The following is a 17,838-nucleotide window of genomic DNA, read 5'->3' on the forward strand; positions in this document are numbered from 1 at the left end:
AGTAACATTCATCGAAAGAACTGTAAAGAACCATCTTACCTCAGAGGGGGCTTATAAAACGTGTCTTCGACTTCTTCTTAATTATTGCTCGTCTGGAATGTCTACCACATAACATTAATATAGGGATGAATAAGTTTAAAGAATATCGAGACGAAACGAGTTGCCTTTTGGTGTGCTCGCGAGCTGTAAGAGAGGTATTTTGTAACACCCAAGAGAGATTTATCGTTAGAATACCGAGAGGGTACTTTCCAGGAACAGTAAAGCAATAATGTAGTAATAAGAAAAGAGTAATTCGAGCTCATACTTTGCTTACAGACTAACATTCTTCCCACGCACCATTCGTGACTGAAACAACAAACAGGGTGAAATGTTGGTGATACTCTATATATCCTCTGTCACACACCGCAAGGCGAATTGCGTAGTATGAAGAGAGATTGAAGAGTACCATTGGCTTCTTTTAACCTAGTAGTTATGTGCCTATTTCAGCAAGCACAAGTGTCATGTACGTAAGTCTCACTACTGTCTCCTAGGGATTCCAGTACAACTCAGAAACACATCAGCGTGAACGTTAATATATGAATCAGTTCCATGAACTCTAGAACCTTCTCTAAGCGATTCTACGGTTATCAATTTTGACGAATAGTTTATTACCCGTCATTCTAGTTTCCTCTTTTGTTTCGATTCTTATATCTCTGGTCTTAGATCAGTTTCTTTCTAACAACCTTAATTCAGTTATATATAACGTTGTTGAAACAAATTATCTAGAATCTCATGCTAGTGTTGGTGTTTCGGAACGGCAACAGTTACTGGCTGTCCTAATCCAGTCTCAGAATATATTAATTTACGGTTGGTCCTCGAAAATAGTTTTCGATTTGTTGAACTTCTCGCTCCAGCAATCACCAAATCAAGATTAAAAGAGGCATGATTAAAAACCGCATTTTTCGCGAATTTTGAATAATTACCATATCACTGTCACAGTAATTGCCATCTATGCCCAAGTACCTCAGTATGTAAATTTTATTTTGTTAATTGCGTTTTCTGGGTTGTTTTACTAGGAAATAAACAACGTTTTCGTCTCGTATGTTTACAAATCACGGATCATGACATAATGTAGGTAGTTTGCAAACGACGTCCCATCTTTTATAACATAATCATACTAGTGTGAATACTGCGCATTCGTTGAAGATAAGATCAAAAGGTTGTCAATATTGGCACAATTCTTTTGCTATCATTTTCCAGTTAATGCGTGCGAGTTTATGAAAATAGGACTTCTCACGTACAAGCCCGTTTCCGCTCTTTGTCACAACAGGGTTAGGTTACCCAGCGACTCTCACATCAGATAACATCAGTGTTTCCGAACACTGACCATAAACACCTGCTTTTGCCTATCCTGAAAAAGGTGTGAAAATGCACCAAACTCTCCTCTTAAATTTATCTTCAGTGTCGGTTATTGTAGAAGTGGGTGAGCAACATGCTTCATCCTCCAGTAGCAAGGATGGATGGAAATGTTTTATTTATGAATGGTAAAATACGAATAACTTCCGTTTTTTGCTATTACGAGCAATTGATTTGACGGTACTTCTGCACCATATACGTCAGTAGTATTTTGAATGTTATCGTTGGATATTGCTTTCGGGGACCATCTGTTGCAGACTGCATCAGATTTCGTACCAGCAAATGTGACGCTTCCTGAACAACAGGCGAACGCGCCGGCGCCGGAAACGCATTCACATCCACGCTTTGCACAACAAAACATTCAGTGTTTCCGGAACTACTTTTTACTGTAGTGCCACCTCATGGTACGTGCGTGGGTAGATGTTTCCAGCCAAAAGGCATGACTCAGATTCGGGAGGACTGGATTAAAATCCTACTCCAGCCATCAAGACAGGCTTTCTGTGGTCTGCCACGACCGCTTAAGGCAACTACCAGGACGGTTCCTTTGAAAAGGACTCCGACGATTTTCTTGCCTGTCCTTCCCTGACCCGAGCTCTTGTCTCGCAACCTCATCGTCCAAGAAACCATCATGTTCGTTCCTGAAGAGTTGCCTTAGTTCATGATATCTAGATTATATGAAATTACATCATTGGACACTGTAAATGGCCGACCGGAGTGGCCGAGCGTTTCTAGGCGCTACAGTCTGCAACCTTGCGACCGCTACGGTCGCAGGTTCGAATCCTGCCCGGGCATGGATGCGTGTGCTGTCCTTAGGTTAGTTAGATTAGTTAGGTTTAAGTAGTGCTAAGTTCAGGGGGACTGATGATCTGAGAAGTTAAGTCCCATAGTTCTCAGAGCCATTTGAACCACTTTTGACACTGTAAATGTAATGATATTTTCAATAAACAAACAAACATTAACTAACCGTATTTTTTTCTGGCTGAACTGTAACGCAAACAACATTCTTCTATGGTTTTCTAATTCGAAGGGGACAAATAATACCGATCAGAGGACATCCAGCCACTTCTGACTGTCTGCAGCTCACATGGAGGTAGCAGTTCCCAGTACAAATTTACGAAAGAAAAGACTTCCAAAATTCTTAACGAGCCTAGTGGTCGCCCTTTGTATGTTGTCTTGTTGATCTTAAGCAATGTTTTCACATTAGTGCTTCTGTTACTCCTGTGTTTACATAATGAATACTATTGTTGATACATCTCGCAAAGACACACAAAATTAAATAAACTGTATGGTGAGCAGTCTGAAAAACATGAACTGTACTCTACATACTCTACATTTACATAAAATAATTTCCCTGTTCTGTGGCTAGAAATTGTTTCGCTCTGTGTCACAGGCGCATGGGCTGACAAAACTTTTCTGTGAATAATAGATATGAGTGATGTCTGTTCTGTCGAGTATGAAGCAGTTGGGGCACGTACATGAATAATTGGCTCAAAAGGAATGGAATGGAAAGGAAATGGTATGGGAAAGAGTTAGGTAGGAAATAATGGATTCCAGCCGCACAGGGCATTGACTGGAACTGCAACTGTGTACCGTACCTGGACTCAAGCTTTGACGCTCCGCTTCTTTAGAACTGCTGCATTACCACTCGGCCATCCGGACACGCTTTGCGCCACACTCAAATTTCGAACTTCACGCTCGGCGCACCTCAACGACCCACGTCCATTAACCGCCTACTCGTACATTTCTGATCCCCGTAGTAGTTCGGACTTTGGCTGTGCATCCACACTGAAACTTCTTCATCAAACAAAAAAAAGTCAAACGATGGGTGATAGAGGGAGTGTGTTCATATGACTGTGTAGGAATCACCTTTATCTGTTTTTCCCTTTATGTGACGACACACTTTAACCATGACAAACTGTTTAGTCATTGTTGACATGGTTACCTTTCGTAGCATGCCCTCTTTACAGTGTTTGCTGAAACTGCAGCAACGAAGATTTGAACCCTAGACGACTGGAAAATCGTGGCCTAGTCAGAAGAGTCCTCATTTCAGTTGGTAAGAGCTGATGTTAGAGTTAGTTTGGCGCAGACCCCACCAAGTCGTAGACTCAAGTTATCAACAAAGCGATGTGCAAACTGGGGATGGCTCCATAATGGTGTGGGCTGTGTTTACATTGAATGGACTCTGTCCTCTGGTCCAGCTGAACCGATCGTTGACTAGAAATGGATATGTTGGACTACTTTGAGACCATTTGCAGCCATTCATGGACTTCATATTCCCAGACAACGATAGAATTGTTAAGAGTGATAATGCGCCATGTCACAGGGTCACAATTGTTCGCGATTGGTTTGAAGAATATTCTGGACACTTCGAGAAAATGATTCGGCCACCCATGTTGCCCGACATGAAACCCATCGGATATTTATGGTACATAATCGAGAGTTCAGCTCGTGCACAAAATACCTGCACCGCCAACACTTTCTCCATCATGGACGGCTATAGAGGCTGCATGGCTCAGTATTTCTGCAGGGGACTTCCAACAACTTGTTGAGTCCGTACCCCCATCGAGTTGCTGCACTACACTGTGCAAAATGAGGTGCGACACGATACTGGGAAGTATCCCGCAGGTTCCGTCACCACGCTGTAGTATTCATCCCGGTGCCGCATGTGCACTTGGGGTACGATGACCTCGGACGCATCGGACATCGGAGGTCTAGCTACGAAATAAACTTGCAGTGGTAATCAATGGCTGCATTTCTTGCACTTACGAATTTTACTCGGTAGCTTTAAAATGTTTATCCATTCTCTTTGTCGTTACATTCCCTAACGTTCCTGGTGGCAACCTGCATTAGCAGCGTCGGTTCGAAAACATTGTTCCCCCTAAATGGCATACCATTTTGCGCCCCCACCCACCACTACCATCTGACGTTAGTTGCCTTTCCTTTGTCCTTGGTGACAACTTTAAAAATAAATCTAATCGTGCTAACAGGCTGTCGATCACTACATAGACATTCTTACGTAGACATACCTCTGTAACATAAATTTTTAATTCTTATTCCAGTTCTAAACATTAAGAAAAGAAACAATTCACTTCCGTTTAAGGTAGCTTCTGAGATCTTTAAAGGCTTTTAGTGAAAAATTTGTTTTACACTGACGGGAAAAAATTGCAGCGCCAAGAAGACTTTGTGCGAAGTAAACGACAGTGGGGAGGCGTGCTTCTACATCGGAAAGATGACATCTACTCATATTTCGCGCCAGCCGCGTAAGAGTGGCGCTAGGAACGCCACGGCGAGGATGCAAATCAGGTTTGCTTTAAATACACGCTGTAACGGTCGTGAGCTTTTGTTATCTTTGAGACTGGACGTGGTGAGTTGATGTTAGTCAAGAACGCGACTGAGACACCATTATCTACAGCTCACTGAGTTTGAACGAGGACGTGCAATGGGGATACGAGATATTGGATGTTCCTTCCCCGTTATTGTTGAAAGACTTGGCAGGAATGTAGCCACTGTACATTGAGATCCCTTGCTATACCCGCAGGACAGGACAGATAGTTTAATTTGTGGAAAGGGGTCAAAATAAGTGGCTGTAATTGCACTCGAACATACTGCTTTATTCATTTGACGAACATTACAAGAGCAAAGAAAACGTTAAAAACAGAGCAAGCCAAATATCAATTTTTAGAACTTAATTCCCGACTAAATGCGGCATTCAGTCTCACGTCGCAAGGGCAAAACAACTTTAATTTAAAACCGGCTGAAGGCCAATAACTTAATGCTCAAAACAGGTATTTGAATCTGAAGGCAGAAGGCCTTATCCTAAAATTTCTTTAAATTGGGCTGAAGGTCCAAACAATCTCACGCCTTAAGGGCAAAACAACTTTAATTTAAAATCGGCTAGAAGCCATACATAAACACACAACAAGGACAGATAAGAAAAGGCAACACATCAAACGGCGCTCAGAAGTTCCCAAGGGTTGGCCTGGAATTCAAACACTAGGTGAGACAGGCAGTCGGCCCAACAATTCTCAATCCAACGGCAACCCAACCAACAGTCAGTCAACGGACCAAGCGACAGGATAACTTCCGCGCCACCCGACCAGCACACAACAGGCAGTTCAAGGGAACAACGCAGAAGGTATCGGCGCCCACAACGAATTACACATTCAGCTATCAAACTACACGCCGTGCTGGACAGCCACAAGAAGAAGAGGAAAATACACTGCCTGAATTTACGTCAACGCCCAGGGCAGGTAACCGGAACGTTAACGACCACAAGGTAGAAGATTCTGCTGGAGCACTTCAATTCAAAAATAATCAAGTTAAGTTAAACTCCACAGGAGGGCGGCTAGAATTTCGCCGTCTTGAAAACACATGTTGTTGCTCGCGGGAATGTCCCAACAGCCCACAAAGAAACTCAAACGACACAGTGTGAATAATTGGGGCTGGCTGGTAGATTAAGTAAAGACTCAACTTTCGTGTCTGGGAACGCTGAGCCACGGACCTCGTAGTAATGGGAACAGCCCGTCACACTCCGACCGCAGGTGGACGCCGCCAGCGCCCCTCACCAGACCCGTGCCATGGAGACTTCCTCCACGCCAACCGACCAACTGCCCACACACGGCACAGCCGGAAACTGTAAGCGCGAGGCCACAGATAGTACAAAGGTGCGGATATCGATACACGCTGCTGCTGTGACTCACGAAGAGAGAGGATAACAGCATAATCGCGATAACCGCGGGAGACTAATCACAGAATAGCAACCAAGGTTTAATGCGAAGCGTAATACGAGCCAGCCACGGCTCATACATAATTGCTGGTAGCGGTGGTCACAGGAAACTACGGTCGCAAGGAGCCCAGACTCCAGACGGCTGAGTGGCACTACTGAGAGAGAGAGAGAGAGAGAGAGAGAGAGAGAGAGAGAGAGAGAGAGAGAGTTCGGTGTACGTCTGTAGCGCATCGCACTGCGTCTGCAGCAGCAACTCGAGCAGCAGTTAGCACCTCAGAGACACATCGAACTGTTACAAATCGGTTACTTTGAAGACCGATCCGAGCCAGCTGCCCTGTAGCGTGCAGTTCACTGACCCCAAACCGTCGCCGTTTGCTACTTCAGTGGTATCGAGCGAGAGCTCAATGGAGGGCCGAGCGGAGATCTGTTGTTTCTTGTCATGAGAGTCGGGTCTGCCTCCGTGCCAGTGATAGTTGTGTGTTGATAAGGAGGAGTCCTTTTGAGGGTCTAGCCCCACTGGACTTACACGTGAGGTTATCGCCTGGGGGTGCAGAAGCACTTCCCTGGATATCCCACGCACCCTGACTGCAAATTTGTACGTTATGCTGGTGATTCGACCTGTTGTGCTGCCATTCATGAACAGCATTCCAGGGGGTGTTTTGCAACAGGATAACGCTCGCTCACATACCTATGATGTAACCCAGCACGCTGTACAGAGCGTCGACATGTTGCCTGGGCCAGCTCGATCACCAGGTCTGTCTCCAGTCGAGCACATATGGGACATCATCGGTAGACAACTCCAGCGTCATCCACGACCAGTATTAACCGTCACTGTATTGACCGACTGCACCAGACAAACTGACATGCGGCAGCTGCACTACACAATGCATGTATATTTGCAGGCTTGCATTCAACATTCAGGCTTCTTAATATACCAGCATTTCACATTTGGAATTGCTTATCTCGCGCTATGTTAATCACTTATATGCGTTACCTAGACAAACACATTCCCGAAATTTCATTCCTCTACACCAATTACTTTTTGGTGGCGTGATTTTTTTTCAGTCATTGTAGCAGGTTATTTTTCCTCTTGTTGCAGTGGCTGCGGTATTATCCCTGCTGACAGCGGGCTTCGTTGTTGGAAGCGTCGTCATGTGGGGCACCAACGTCTTCGAGGATGCCGTCCTACAGGTAATACTGTTAGTGTTAAGACAGCAACGTAACGTGAGTGACGTTGCAGCATATGCCACTACCATGGTCCCTAAGCGACATAATATTCCCAAGGTATTTGCGTACTGCTTACTCTGGGCTGCAATGTGGTATTGTCTCCACTCTCCTCCATGTAGACTTATGATGACTGTTAGTGACTCGCAACCAAGCTTGTCTGCTTTAGGGCCCCCATTTGGCTAGTTCCTCTCTCTCCTCTAGCCACTGTCTTCTATTACTCTCATTTGCTTCTGCAATGGTTCTGACATCAATAATTACCGGCAATAGAAATTTGTTCATTTAACCTTGAAGTGTATACGTAGGTGAAAACGGTTACTTTTAATCTAATCAAGACAATCACTGACGTAATAGAATTAGGCCAAGTATTTCTGTATGTAAGTTACTGAATCTTGTATTCCAGTCAACTGGACATGGGAGACTCTCGAGGAACGAAGCAATGATATGCATAGTGTAACCTCCCCACAAAAATGAAAGGATATTACTCAAATGTAAATGGACCTAGAGCTAAGTGTAAGCTCCCCAGAGAAATTTTGAAACACAATAATTGAATGTTAACTAGAATACAACTTAATGTAACCTCCCAGCAAATAAATTTAAAGACAATGACAATTAAATGAAAACTAGCTATCTGACCCAAGTATAAGTTCCTCACAAAAAATGAAAATCAATTCAGTGATAATAAAATCTCAGTGACAATGAAAACACAAATAGACCGAAATGTCGATCTTAGGCCCTGTTCACTAATTAAACTGTATTTCTTACCTTAGTAAAACTGCATCTGCTCTTATTTTTCTCCATAGCTTGGAGGAAATTCATTGCAAAAATTTTGAATTTAAGTGAAACTTTTCTTTAAGGAATAGCAAGGGAAATGTTTCTTTCATTAAAGGATTCTTTGTTAAAAAATTGCTTTGAAAACAAAATTATTATTGGGGCGATTCTTGGACAAATTAGTTACAGTTAATTTACATCATTAGCTGAGCGCAATGCTGCTTCATTACCTTATTTAAAATAATATACCTCGTCCTGAATCTTGACCAGAATGCCATGTCGACGCCCGCCGACTGCTCACACACAACTGCTAACCCGCAACTGTACTGTCTCGTAACTCGACTGCCACAGAACTGAACTCTCGCGTGGTCAAGCGCAGACTAGGAACGACAAATAGCTCTCTGGTCAGAGACTCTGCAATGCCTTGCCATCGCCGCCACACAACATACGTGTTTCAATTGCTACGTTATGTAGGCAACGGTCTTGTCGCAGTGGATACACAGGTTCCCGTCAGATCACCGAAGTTGGGCGCTGTCGGGCGTTGCCAGCACTTGAATGGGTGACCATCCGGGCCGCCATGCGCTGTTGCCATTTATCTGGGTGCACTCAGACTCGTAATGCCAATTAAGGAGCTATTTGACCGAATAGCAGCGGCGCCGGTCACTGAAAACCATCATAACGAATGGGAGAGCGGTGTGCTGACCACACGCCCCTCGTATCCACATCCTCAGCTGAGGATGACACGGCGGTCGGATGGTCCCGATGGGCCACTTGTGGCCTGAAGACGGAGTGCTACGTTGTGTGAATAATACTGCCTGAGAATGGTTACAAGTTGTCTTAACAAAGACAGAATGAAATTGTATTCATTCAGAACATAGACCTCGTCACCGCGTACAGTTGCCTCACACCCACAACGGTGCTGGATTACAGTGTTTCACCCAAAGTCGTTAGTCGACGAGAAATATGAGTAGCACTTGACATTAATTGCTGGATAAATGTTTCGTCCGCAGATTCCAAGAGGAAAGGAATGTGGAAAAAGAGGGGCAGGGTGATAGGGTTTGTATTACGACGGGGAGCAGCTTCCGTAGTACTGGAGGGAACCGTAAAAGATATAAATTGTGAGAGACGCCAAAGATGGAAACATATTCAACAAAGGATCGACAAGATGGTGGACATATAAACGGAGCCAAACACTTTTTAAAATACAAGGTGCCGTTCACGGGCGTAAAGTCCAAGATAAAATTGTTCAGACACTTGGACACTGACAGAAACGCCCTATGTCCACTTCGACCATTTGATACCGACGCGGCGCGACTCCCGACCCAGATGGCGTGCTATTCAGCGTCTGGAGAGAACTGGGGCCTTGCCTTCCTCGCGCAGCGTTCTTATATATAAAGCCGCGGTGCGGACGGCTAAGGGAACGCCTGATCAAATCGGCTCTCCCGACTAGCCGCTGGGCTAGTAATGCACCACTTTAAGTTACCTAATAAATTATAGCTTCTCTTGCTGATGGCCGATGAAGTTCTTAATTTAAATGTGCATTCAACACACAGGTAAGTAATCATAATAAAAGTTTGATGGGGCTAAGTTAAATATTTTGGGCGAGAGAATTAATTTAATTACATTGCACGCAGTAGACGAGCTCTGAACTGGCCCTTTGGAGATACGCTATAGCTATAGTTTTATAGGTATTCAAATGAAACTTTTCACATCTTTATAGTTATAGCGGATCTCCAACCTACTTAAATATAAACATCCTAGCCTCATTTATTAGCCTACTTAATCTATCTTGCTTCCTTAAGTTTTGAGACGAAAACCGGAAAATCATTGATTTCCACTAAAATTTTAATTTGTAAAATCCAAAGTACTGTTTTTATTAAATTATTATGAAAGATGAATCTACATATAGATTTTTAACACTCTAGCTCTTTTCTGTTGCGCCAATGATTTTTACAGAAAAACGTCCAAATTTCGAAAATGGCTAAAGTTATCGAACTGATATTCAACACATATTAATTTAGTATTATTCCTGACATGCTAGAAACATTTTAGGTTATTTGCTTAATTTTAAAAGTATTGCGCAACATTTATGACGTCAGAGCTAGTTACAGCGGACTGGTTGGCACATAATGGAAAGACTGATGTGAATTTACTACAGCGTGAGTAGGCTACTCCCCTCCCCAAAATGTACGTAAATTAGGTGACTGGTTTTTGCATAAATGATGCCATCTCCCTCCAGCGACCTTACCAAGGCCTCACTGCTTCCATGCCATGATGTGTCGCCGCTGTTATCCCTGCTAAAGGTAGACATATTGCCTATTAGGTAGGAGGTAATAATGTTCCATCTAATCAGTGTACGCTACAAAATAGTACCGTCTTTGGTAGGTCAAAGCAGCTAGCTTCAGTTTACAACTGAGCTTTTTGAGACCGTTATGCGCCAACATGATGTTCAACGAAGAGTTTTATGTTGATAATGCATATTTGCTCCTGGTTTACTTTAGTTTTGACGGCGCGTAATGGCATAGATACTTAGAGGTACGTTATACTACAGGACAATATAAATATTTACATGGTTTGTGTAGTATTACGATATATTGATTTCTGTTCACTTATTTTATAGCACTTGACAGTCGGACAACGTTGTGTCAAAGCTTGCGGTAAATATAAGTAGTCAAATGAAAAGGAAGCAGAAGGAAAAAGCGAGGAAATTGTTTATTGTTTCAAAAGTAAATGTTAATACATACATCGCACTGAGACAAGACGATAAATGCCTTCATGGAAAAACTTCGCATTTTCCTGCCGAACCATAATAATACCCAGGGAAGCACCTGTTTGTCGGAAGCAAATCAAAGGCCACGAATTTCCTTCTTCAGGTCTCCAAAAATAGGGAAACTGCATGGGGAAACGTCAGGACTGTATGGGCGATGTGTAAGGACTTCTTAGCGATACTTTTGGAGCGTAGTCTAAACAATCTTGGCAACATGTGGGGCCGCCCACACGGCATTTCAATATTTTTGGAGCCCTTCAGAACGGCATTTGCGGCCGTCCATTTGCTTCGGACGGACAGCGGTACGTCTGGGTACAATCGCGGTTCCGTAGGCAACAGCAAATATTTTTCCATGAAGGCCCTGTCTCACAGTAGGATAAATATACTAACACGGCGTTTACTTTTGAAACAATAAACAGTTTACTTACTTTTGTTTCAATCTGTCTCGTTTTCATTTGACTTCCTCCTATAGGGCTAAATTACACATTCGACAATAGGTACGTAACATTCTCAGTACTGATTCATAAGAAAATTTTACGATGGATTCATAACAGATACCTTGTGATTATGAAGATACGTTCCGAAGTACCACAGTGTCAAACAAGAATCTTTGAAGAAAAGGAGCAATGAACACAGTTGAATGTTAATATTAGTGTGGCTGGACCGAGCTTTCAGCCAGGCTCTTGTGCCACTGCAATTAATCGTCTCAAGGGAAGTGAGTGCACTGAAATGAAAATGCAACGACATAAAATGATACTGGTGAAATCTGGTCAGAAATTAGTTGTAATGAATTCGGTTCATTGTCTCGCCACTGAGTCGAGGTTAACTAGTGTTAGAAGAAGACAAAAATTAAACTACATGTAAGTTGTCACGGAAATACTCTTAATTGAATCTTATCATTGTATCATATCTACTTATCTTTATCACCCTCAGCTAATCGATCAGAGAGTTGCATAATGCACTTCAGATTATGCTTGTTTTGCCGCTCAGGTGTTCCCAGCTGCCTTCCTTGGTTGGACACGTGCTTCACGATCATATTTTTAAAATACGAAAGGAAAAGCTGTGAACAAAGACGTAATTTCTTTAAATCTCTCTTATTTGTCACAGGTTTTAGAAAATGTTAAGTGTCCTCCGCAGAAAAGATTTTTACCCTATGTAGCAAAATATACAGGTCATCAAAACAGCGGATACACTGAGCGAAAACGTAAATAGGACAACTGCATATATTTTTGAGTAATTACTGTTCGTCGAAGAATGGAGGTAATGCCTTTCGTCAAGCAGTGAAATGTCATCTATAATGGAGGATTAAATCTCCCACAAACACTCAGCATTGTGTTCGCAAAAGACTGGCGGGTTTGTCGGAAGAATTGTTGATGTTCATCACGATCAGTAACCACGTTTCGACTTAGTTACGAGTAGTGATTCCCCTCTTTTAACCCCACCACTTTCTCGTTGGGAACTGGATGCGCTTAATAACCGGAAAAATCGAATCCTTTAATCTGATTGACACTTGAGTTCTGAGGTAAATCCCCAAATTGCCTCACTAATTTCGAAGTGTAATTCGCGCACTACAACACTCAAACACTTAACTCTCTCATGTCATTGAAATCCCAGACAAGTTAGTCAATAAATCAACAAATGGGGAAAATAATTTATAAAGTTTTAAAACTGTGGGTGTAGGCCTAATGGTGAGAAACATAAAACCTCGCTTCTCCACTCCGCTCCCGTAGGGAGAATGCGAAGTCCTCTTTCCCTCTCCCCCCCTCCCCCCCACAACCGTAAGTTAGTTTCTTCCTTTTTTTTATTTTTGCACAAAATTTCATTTTTAGTTGAGAGCTGTGATTGCAAAAAATTATTGTCTTTAAATTTTAGACAAAAATGGTTCTGTGCTTATTTTATGTGAGACGAACAGTTTGAGATACAGGAGTTGGTATAGGATACTGTTAACGCATAATTTTTGCAGATTTTGTTGCTTAGTCAGCTATTTAAATGAAAAGTGTAAATATATGGAAATATTCAGTTCCCCTTCCCTTTCACTCACCGTTCCACAGCACAGTCGCTAGCGTTTCTCCCTATACGTGACTAGCTTAGATGAGTCTGTCGTGAACTTGTTAGAGCCATGCAAGACAGTTTGTTCCATTGTGTGCTGCGCGGGATTAGCCGAGTGGTCTATGGACGCTGCAGTCATGGACTGTGCGGCTGGTCCCGGCGGAGGTTAGAGTCCTCCCTCGGGCATGGGCATGGGGGTGTGTGTGTGTGTGTGTGTGTGTGTGTGTGTGTGTGTGTGTGTGTGTGTGTGTGTGTGTTCTTAGGATAATTTAGGTTAAGTAGTGTGTAAGCTTAGGGACTCATGACCTTAGCAGTTAAGTCCCATAAGATTTCACACACATTTGAACATTTTGTTTGTTCTTCTTTTCTTCTCTGTTCACTGGGAGAAGAAAACTGCTGGGCCGTACCACCTGTTTTATTTGCGCTAAATCTGTTTTGAAACGAGATGCATCAAAACTGACAAAGAGACTGGAAATTTTGCTACGTGTCGGCAAGGAACGGATGGATGAGTCTCATACTCTGCTACAAATCGTTGGAATGCCTGAAGTACCTAAGGTACGTCGACGTAAATGTATTAAGCAACGTAATGTAAGGCATCTAGTTAACCAGAAAGCTGCACAAGTAGATCATAAAAGTTTGAGATCATTTTCGTCTCATCCATTCAATTTCATTAGGCTGTTTCAACTGTGCTAAAATGTGAGTTAGAGGGTGAAGGGAAAAACTACTCCAAAAAACGTCATGGAACTTTAAAAGTTTGTCAAAATATCCACGGGTGTGCTGCCGGTTTATAGTGTCCAACGGGCACAATATTTCGGCGATCATACATGCCGCCATCATCAGGTGAACTGACGGACTGAGCTCCTGTGAACGTGCCGGCACGGAGATCTGTACGCTATGGCTGCTCAGAGGGAACTGTTCCCTCTGAGCAGCCATAGCGTACAGATCTCCGTGCCGGCACGTTCACAGGAGCTCAGTCCGTCAGTTCACCTGATGATGGCGACATGTATGATCGCCGAAATATTGTGCCCGTTGGACACTATAGACCGACAGCACACCCGTGGATATTTTGACTATCAAATACGCCGGGAGAAACTCAAGAATCACTTTGAAAGTTCGTTCTTTAACTCCGAAACACGCACTGCTTGCGACAGCAGAGAAATGCATTGATGATTTCGGTAGAAAGGCTGCCAAACGCATCAACAGTGTTTCGTGTCTAGTAGTTTTAGATGCCAGTTGTCAGTATTGCTATGATAAATTTACGTCGAACTATTCCTCTGTTCGAAAAAGAGGTGGGCCCTCATGATACAAACTTTGATGCTGCTTTCCAAAATGTATGCCACTTTGTGGATTCTTCAGAGGAATGTCAATTTTCACTGCATGACTTACCGCAGAAATTCAATGAGAGTCATCCAGAAGGAGGTACAGTCACCATGAAAGCTCTAACTAACCATTTGACAAGCAGTCAATTCTATTTCTTCAACCAGCAAATGATTGAGACAGCAGTTAAGCTGTGTTTGCTGAAGGGAAGTTGCAGGCTTTCCATCTAGTCAACCGATCCCTGTATATTCATAATATTGCACGAATTTTCAGTGATCAAACTTCGTCGCCTGAGGTCACTGCAAAAGCAGGAGAAAAATTAATTTTCTCTCTCTACAGAAAAACAGGAAAGTCCCGGTGAGAAGACCTTACATGACTCCATTTTTCATTATTTTACTGTACTTTTATGTTAGGCAACCAATGTTGTCATACTCCTTCGTTTGCACCGTCTATTGATGCAACATGTCCACAGTCCTACCGAGTATTTCTTAAACTTAAGCTGTGGTTGGGGAACAGCTTGGACCAGAGAAACTAGGTCTGGCAGGAATCCCATTCATCCTCTCTCAAATTCACATCAAACGAACACCAGCTCCGGACATGATGTTTTTAGTGATCTCATGAGGCTGTACCTAAGGTTGTGGAAGGAAGTGTATGATGATGTCTGACTTACGCTGCTAAACAACATGTAAAAGCTGTCGGGGACAAAGCTGCCTCAATGTGACGCGCGGTGATTTGATAAAAGATTTGGAGGATGTAAATAATAGTATACAACAGCATATTTGTTCAGCAGATATTTAGTTGCATAGCTGTTGTATAGACGATGACTACGAGTGTATTATAAAGACAGTAACTGCTAATTAATTTTACAATAATTTCTAATCCTCGTAACAAATAATTCTGATTCCAATGAAAATGTTAAGGTGCATAATACCGAACAAAAGACTGTATAGCAGAATTTTCCTGACTCAATTTTAAAAGGAATTTTACTATCGGTCTTGTTACCTCCAGATTTTAGTAGTAACATTTATGTGCTACATCTATGTTTCTCAATGTATAAAAGGCAAGTAGTTCTGGAGAAACAGAAGAAAGGTTTAACTGAACGAAAATCGAAGAGGAAAATTATGGCAAACTCATATGCTGAGGGTGTTCTAATCTTCCAGATGGTATTTCTCGAAAACGGTTAACTTGCGTAATACTTCGCTAGAAATATTTTTGCGCGCGTGCACACACATATATATTAGAAATATGAACCTTTTTCGTAAAAATTGAAGAAAGTTAAAAAATGAATTAGAAGTGGGGGAGGGGCATGTTGATCCACTAATTTCTTAAAACATATCCTCTGAGTGTTTGTCCAGTTCCAAAAATTTATAAATTATTTTCTCCTTTATCCTCATTTTCCTGGGATGGGAGGAAAGGAGACTACGTGCGTGGAGAAAGAAATATTTTCCATTCGTATGGCTGGACAAGCATTCCGGTTTTCCGACGTAACAAAGACATAGGACATGTTTCTTTTTATTGCTAGAATATATACTTTCCAGTGTGTCCCCAGAGATGTCCGACAGGACATTGTGGCGTTCAACCTGAAAAAGGCAAATCGATCAAGAAGTACGTGTTTTCTAGTCTAGCAGAAAGCATTGTTTGGCTTTAGAATGTGCCTGAAATCGTAGTGTTCACTCAGGTGACGGAGGTAATGGCATACCGCCTAAGCTCTTGTCGATCCTCCTTTTGCCCGGCGGAGTGCAACAGCGCTACGTGACATGAACTCAAGAATTCATTGGAAATCCCCTGCAGGAATAAAGAGCCATGCTGAATCTATAGTTACGACAGTTTTGCCGGTGCGGGATTTTGTGCACGAACTGACCTCTCCATTAGGTCCCATAAATGTTCGAAGGGATTCGTGTTGGACGACCTTGGTGGCCAATCATTTCCTCGAAATGTCCAGAATATTCTTCAAACCAATCGTGAACAAATCTGTCCTGGTGGCATGGTGCATTGTGATCCATAAAGATTCTATCGTTGTTTGGAAATACGAAGTCCATGAAAGGCAGCAAATGGTCTGGCATCAGCCGAACATGACCATTTCCAGTCCCACTCAGTCGAACCAGAGGACCCACACCATTTTATATAAACATAGCCCACATTATTGTGGAGCCACGCCAACTTGCGCACTTCCTTGTTGAGAACATGGGTCCATGGCTTCGTGGGGTTGGCGCCACACTCGCAGCTCTTACCTTACCATCAGCTCTTATCAACTGAAATCGGGACTCATCTGACCAGGCCACAGTTTTCCAAACTTAGCCCAATTTCGCCGCTTGTCCTAACGTATACATTCGTCGTGCGCTCCATATTGATTTCTGCGGTTTTTTCAAGCAGTAGTGCTTGTCTATTAGCACTGACGACTCTATGCAAACGCTACGGTTGTTAAGTAAAGGCCGTCGGCCACTGCGTTGTCCGTGGTGAGAGGTAATGTACGAAATTTGGGATTCTCGGCACATTCTTCACACGGTGGCTCTCGTAATATTGAAATCCCTAACGATTTCCGAAATTGAATGTCTCATGCTTCTACCTCCAATTACCATTCCGCATACAAAGTCTGTATTCCCGTCGTGCGGCCATAATCACGTTAGAAACTTTTCCACATGAATCACCTGAGGAAAGCTGGCAGCTTCGCCAACGCACTGCCCTACTATACCTTATGTACGCGATACTAGCGACATCTGAATACGTGCATACCGCTATCCAATGACTGTGTCACCTCAGTGTGTAACAATAGTGGACGTGAACTAGTAAGGTATCACAAAAGCTATGAAAGTTGCAGCAAATGCCTGACAACGAATAATATTTAAATTACAGCGCTGACTTTCTGACCAAACTGATCTCTTCTCGTTTTCTGTCCTTCAAGATCTCACAGATTGTGAAACCGTTAAGTAAAAACAAATCTTTACAATGGTGATCCATTTCAGCAGAGAGGTTCAATGCCAACAGTGGTTGCATTGTAATTAGTACAGCACTGTTCGTGAAAATTGGAACACCAAGAAGGAGACGTGATTACAGCGAAATTTATTACACAGGTTAGGGACATGAAAGTACACAAATGACTAAAATCACAGAATTGAGACGCACTTTGAACGTGATAATCCAGCACTGTGTGATGCCGCGACATGTTGCAATCAGAACCTCCAGACATCATGGAATGGAGTTAGAGGGCCTGGATAAACTGCTGGAAATACAGCTCCATGTGATTTGTAGGCGCGTGAACAATGCATTGAAAGTGATTGCAGGGTGTACCGGAACGCACAAGATGTGGGCCGACTACATCCAAGGCATGTTCAATAGGCGACGTGCCAGGCAAACATGTAAGCCTGGGAATCTGTGCTACAAGTCGCTTTTCGGAGAAGGCTCGCACATTCCTCGCCACATGTAGTCGAACAGTGTCCTGCTAAAATGTGGCATTTGGAATTGCTTGCAGGAGGGAAAATACCTAGAGAACTGAAACGTCACTGATGTCCAGATCGTCAACATTACAGAGGAGGACATATCGTACGTTACATTTAATTGCGCCCCACAGAGTCACAGTTGGAGTTTATCC

At 42.9% G+C, this 17,838-nt stretch overlaps 1 protein-coding gene across 1 annotated transcript in view; it reads left to right on the forward strand.

Moving 5' to 3' along the window:
• The window catches only part of LOC124544709 (lysosome membrane protein 2-like), a 392,218-nt gene that overhangs the window by 171,440 nt on the left and 202,940 nt on the right, over positions 1 to 17,838 (forward strand). The window contains exon 2 of the mRNA XM_047123353.1: positions 7,221 to 7,312. Within this exon, the coding sequence (XP_046979309.1) occupies positions 7,221 to 7,312 (92 nt within the window). The remainder of the gene's footprint in view (positions 1 to 7,220; positions 7,313 to 17,838) is intronic.

Source organism: Schistocerca americana, chromosome 8 (assembly GCF_021461395.2).
Source record: "Schistocerca americana isolate TAMUIC-IGC-003095 chromosome 8, iqSchAmer2.1, whole genome shotgun sequence".
Taxonomy (NCBI): domain Eukaryota; kingdom Metazoa; phylum Arthropoda; class Insecta; order Orthoptera; family Acrididae; genus Schistocerca; species Schistocerca americana.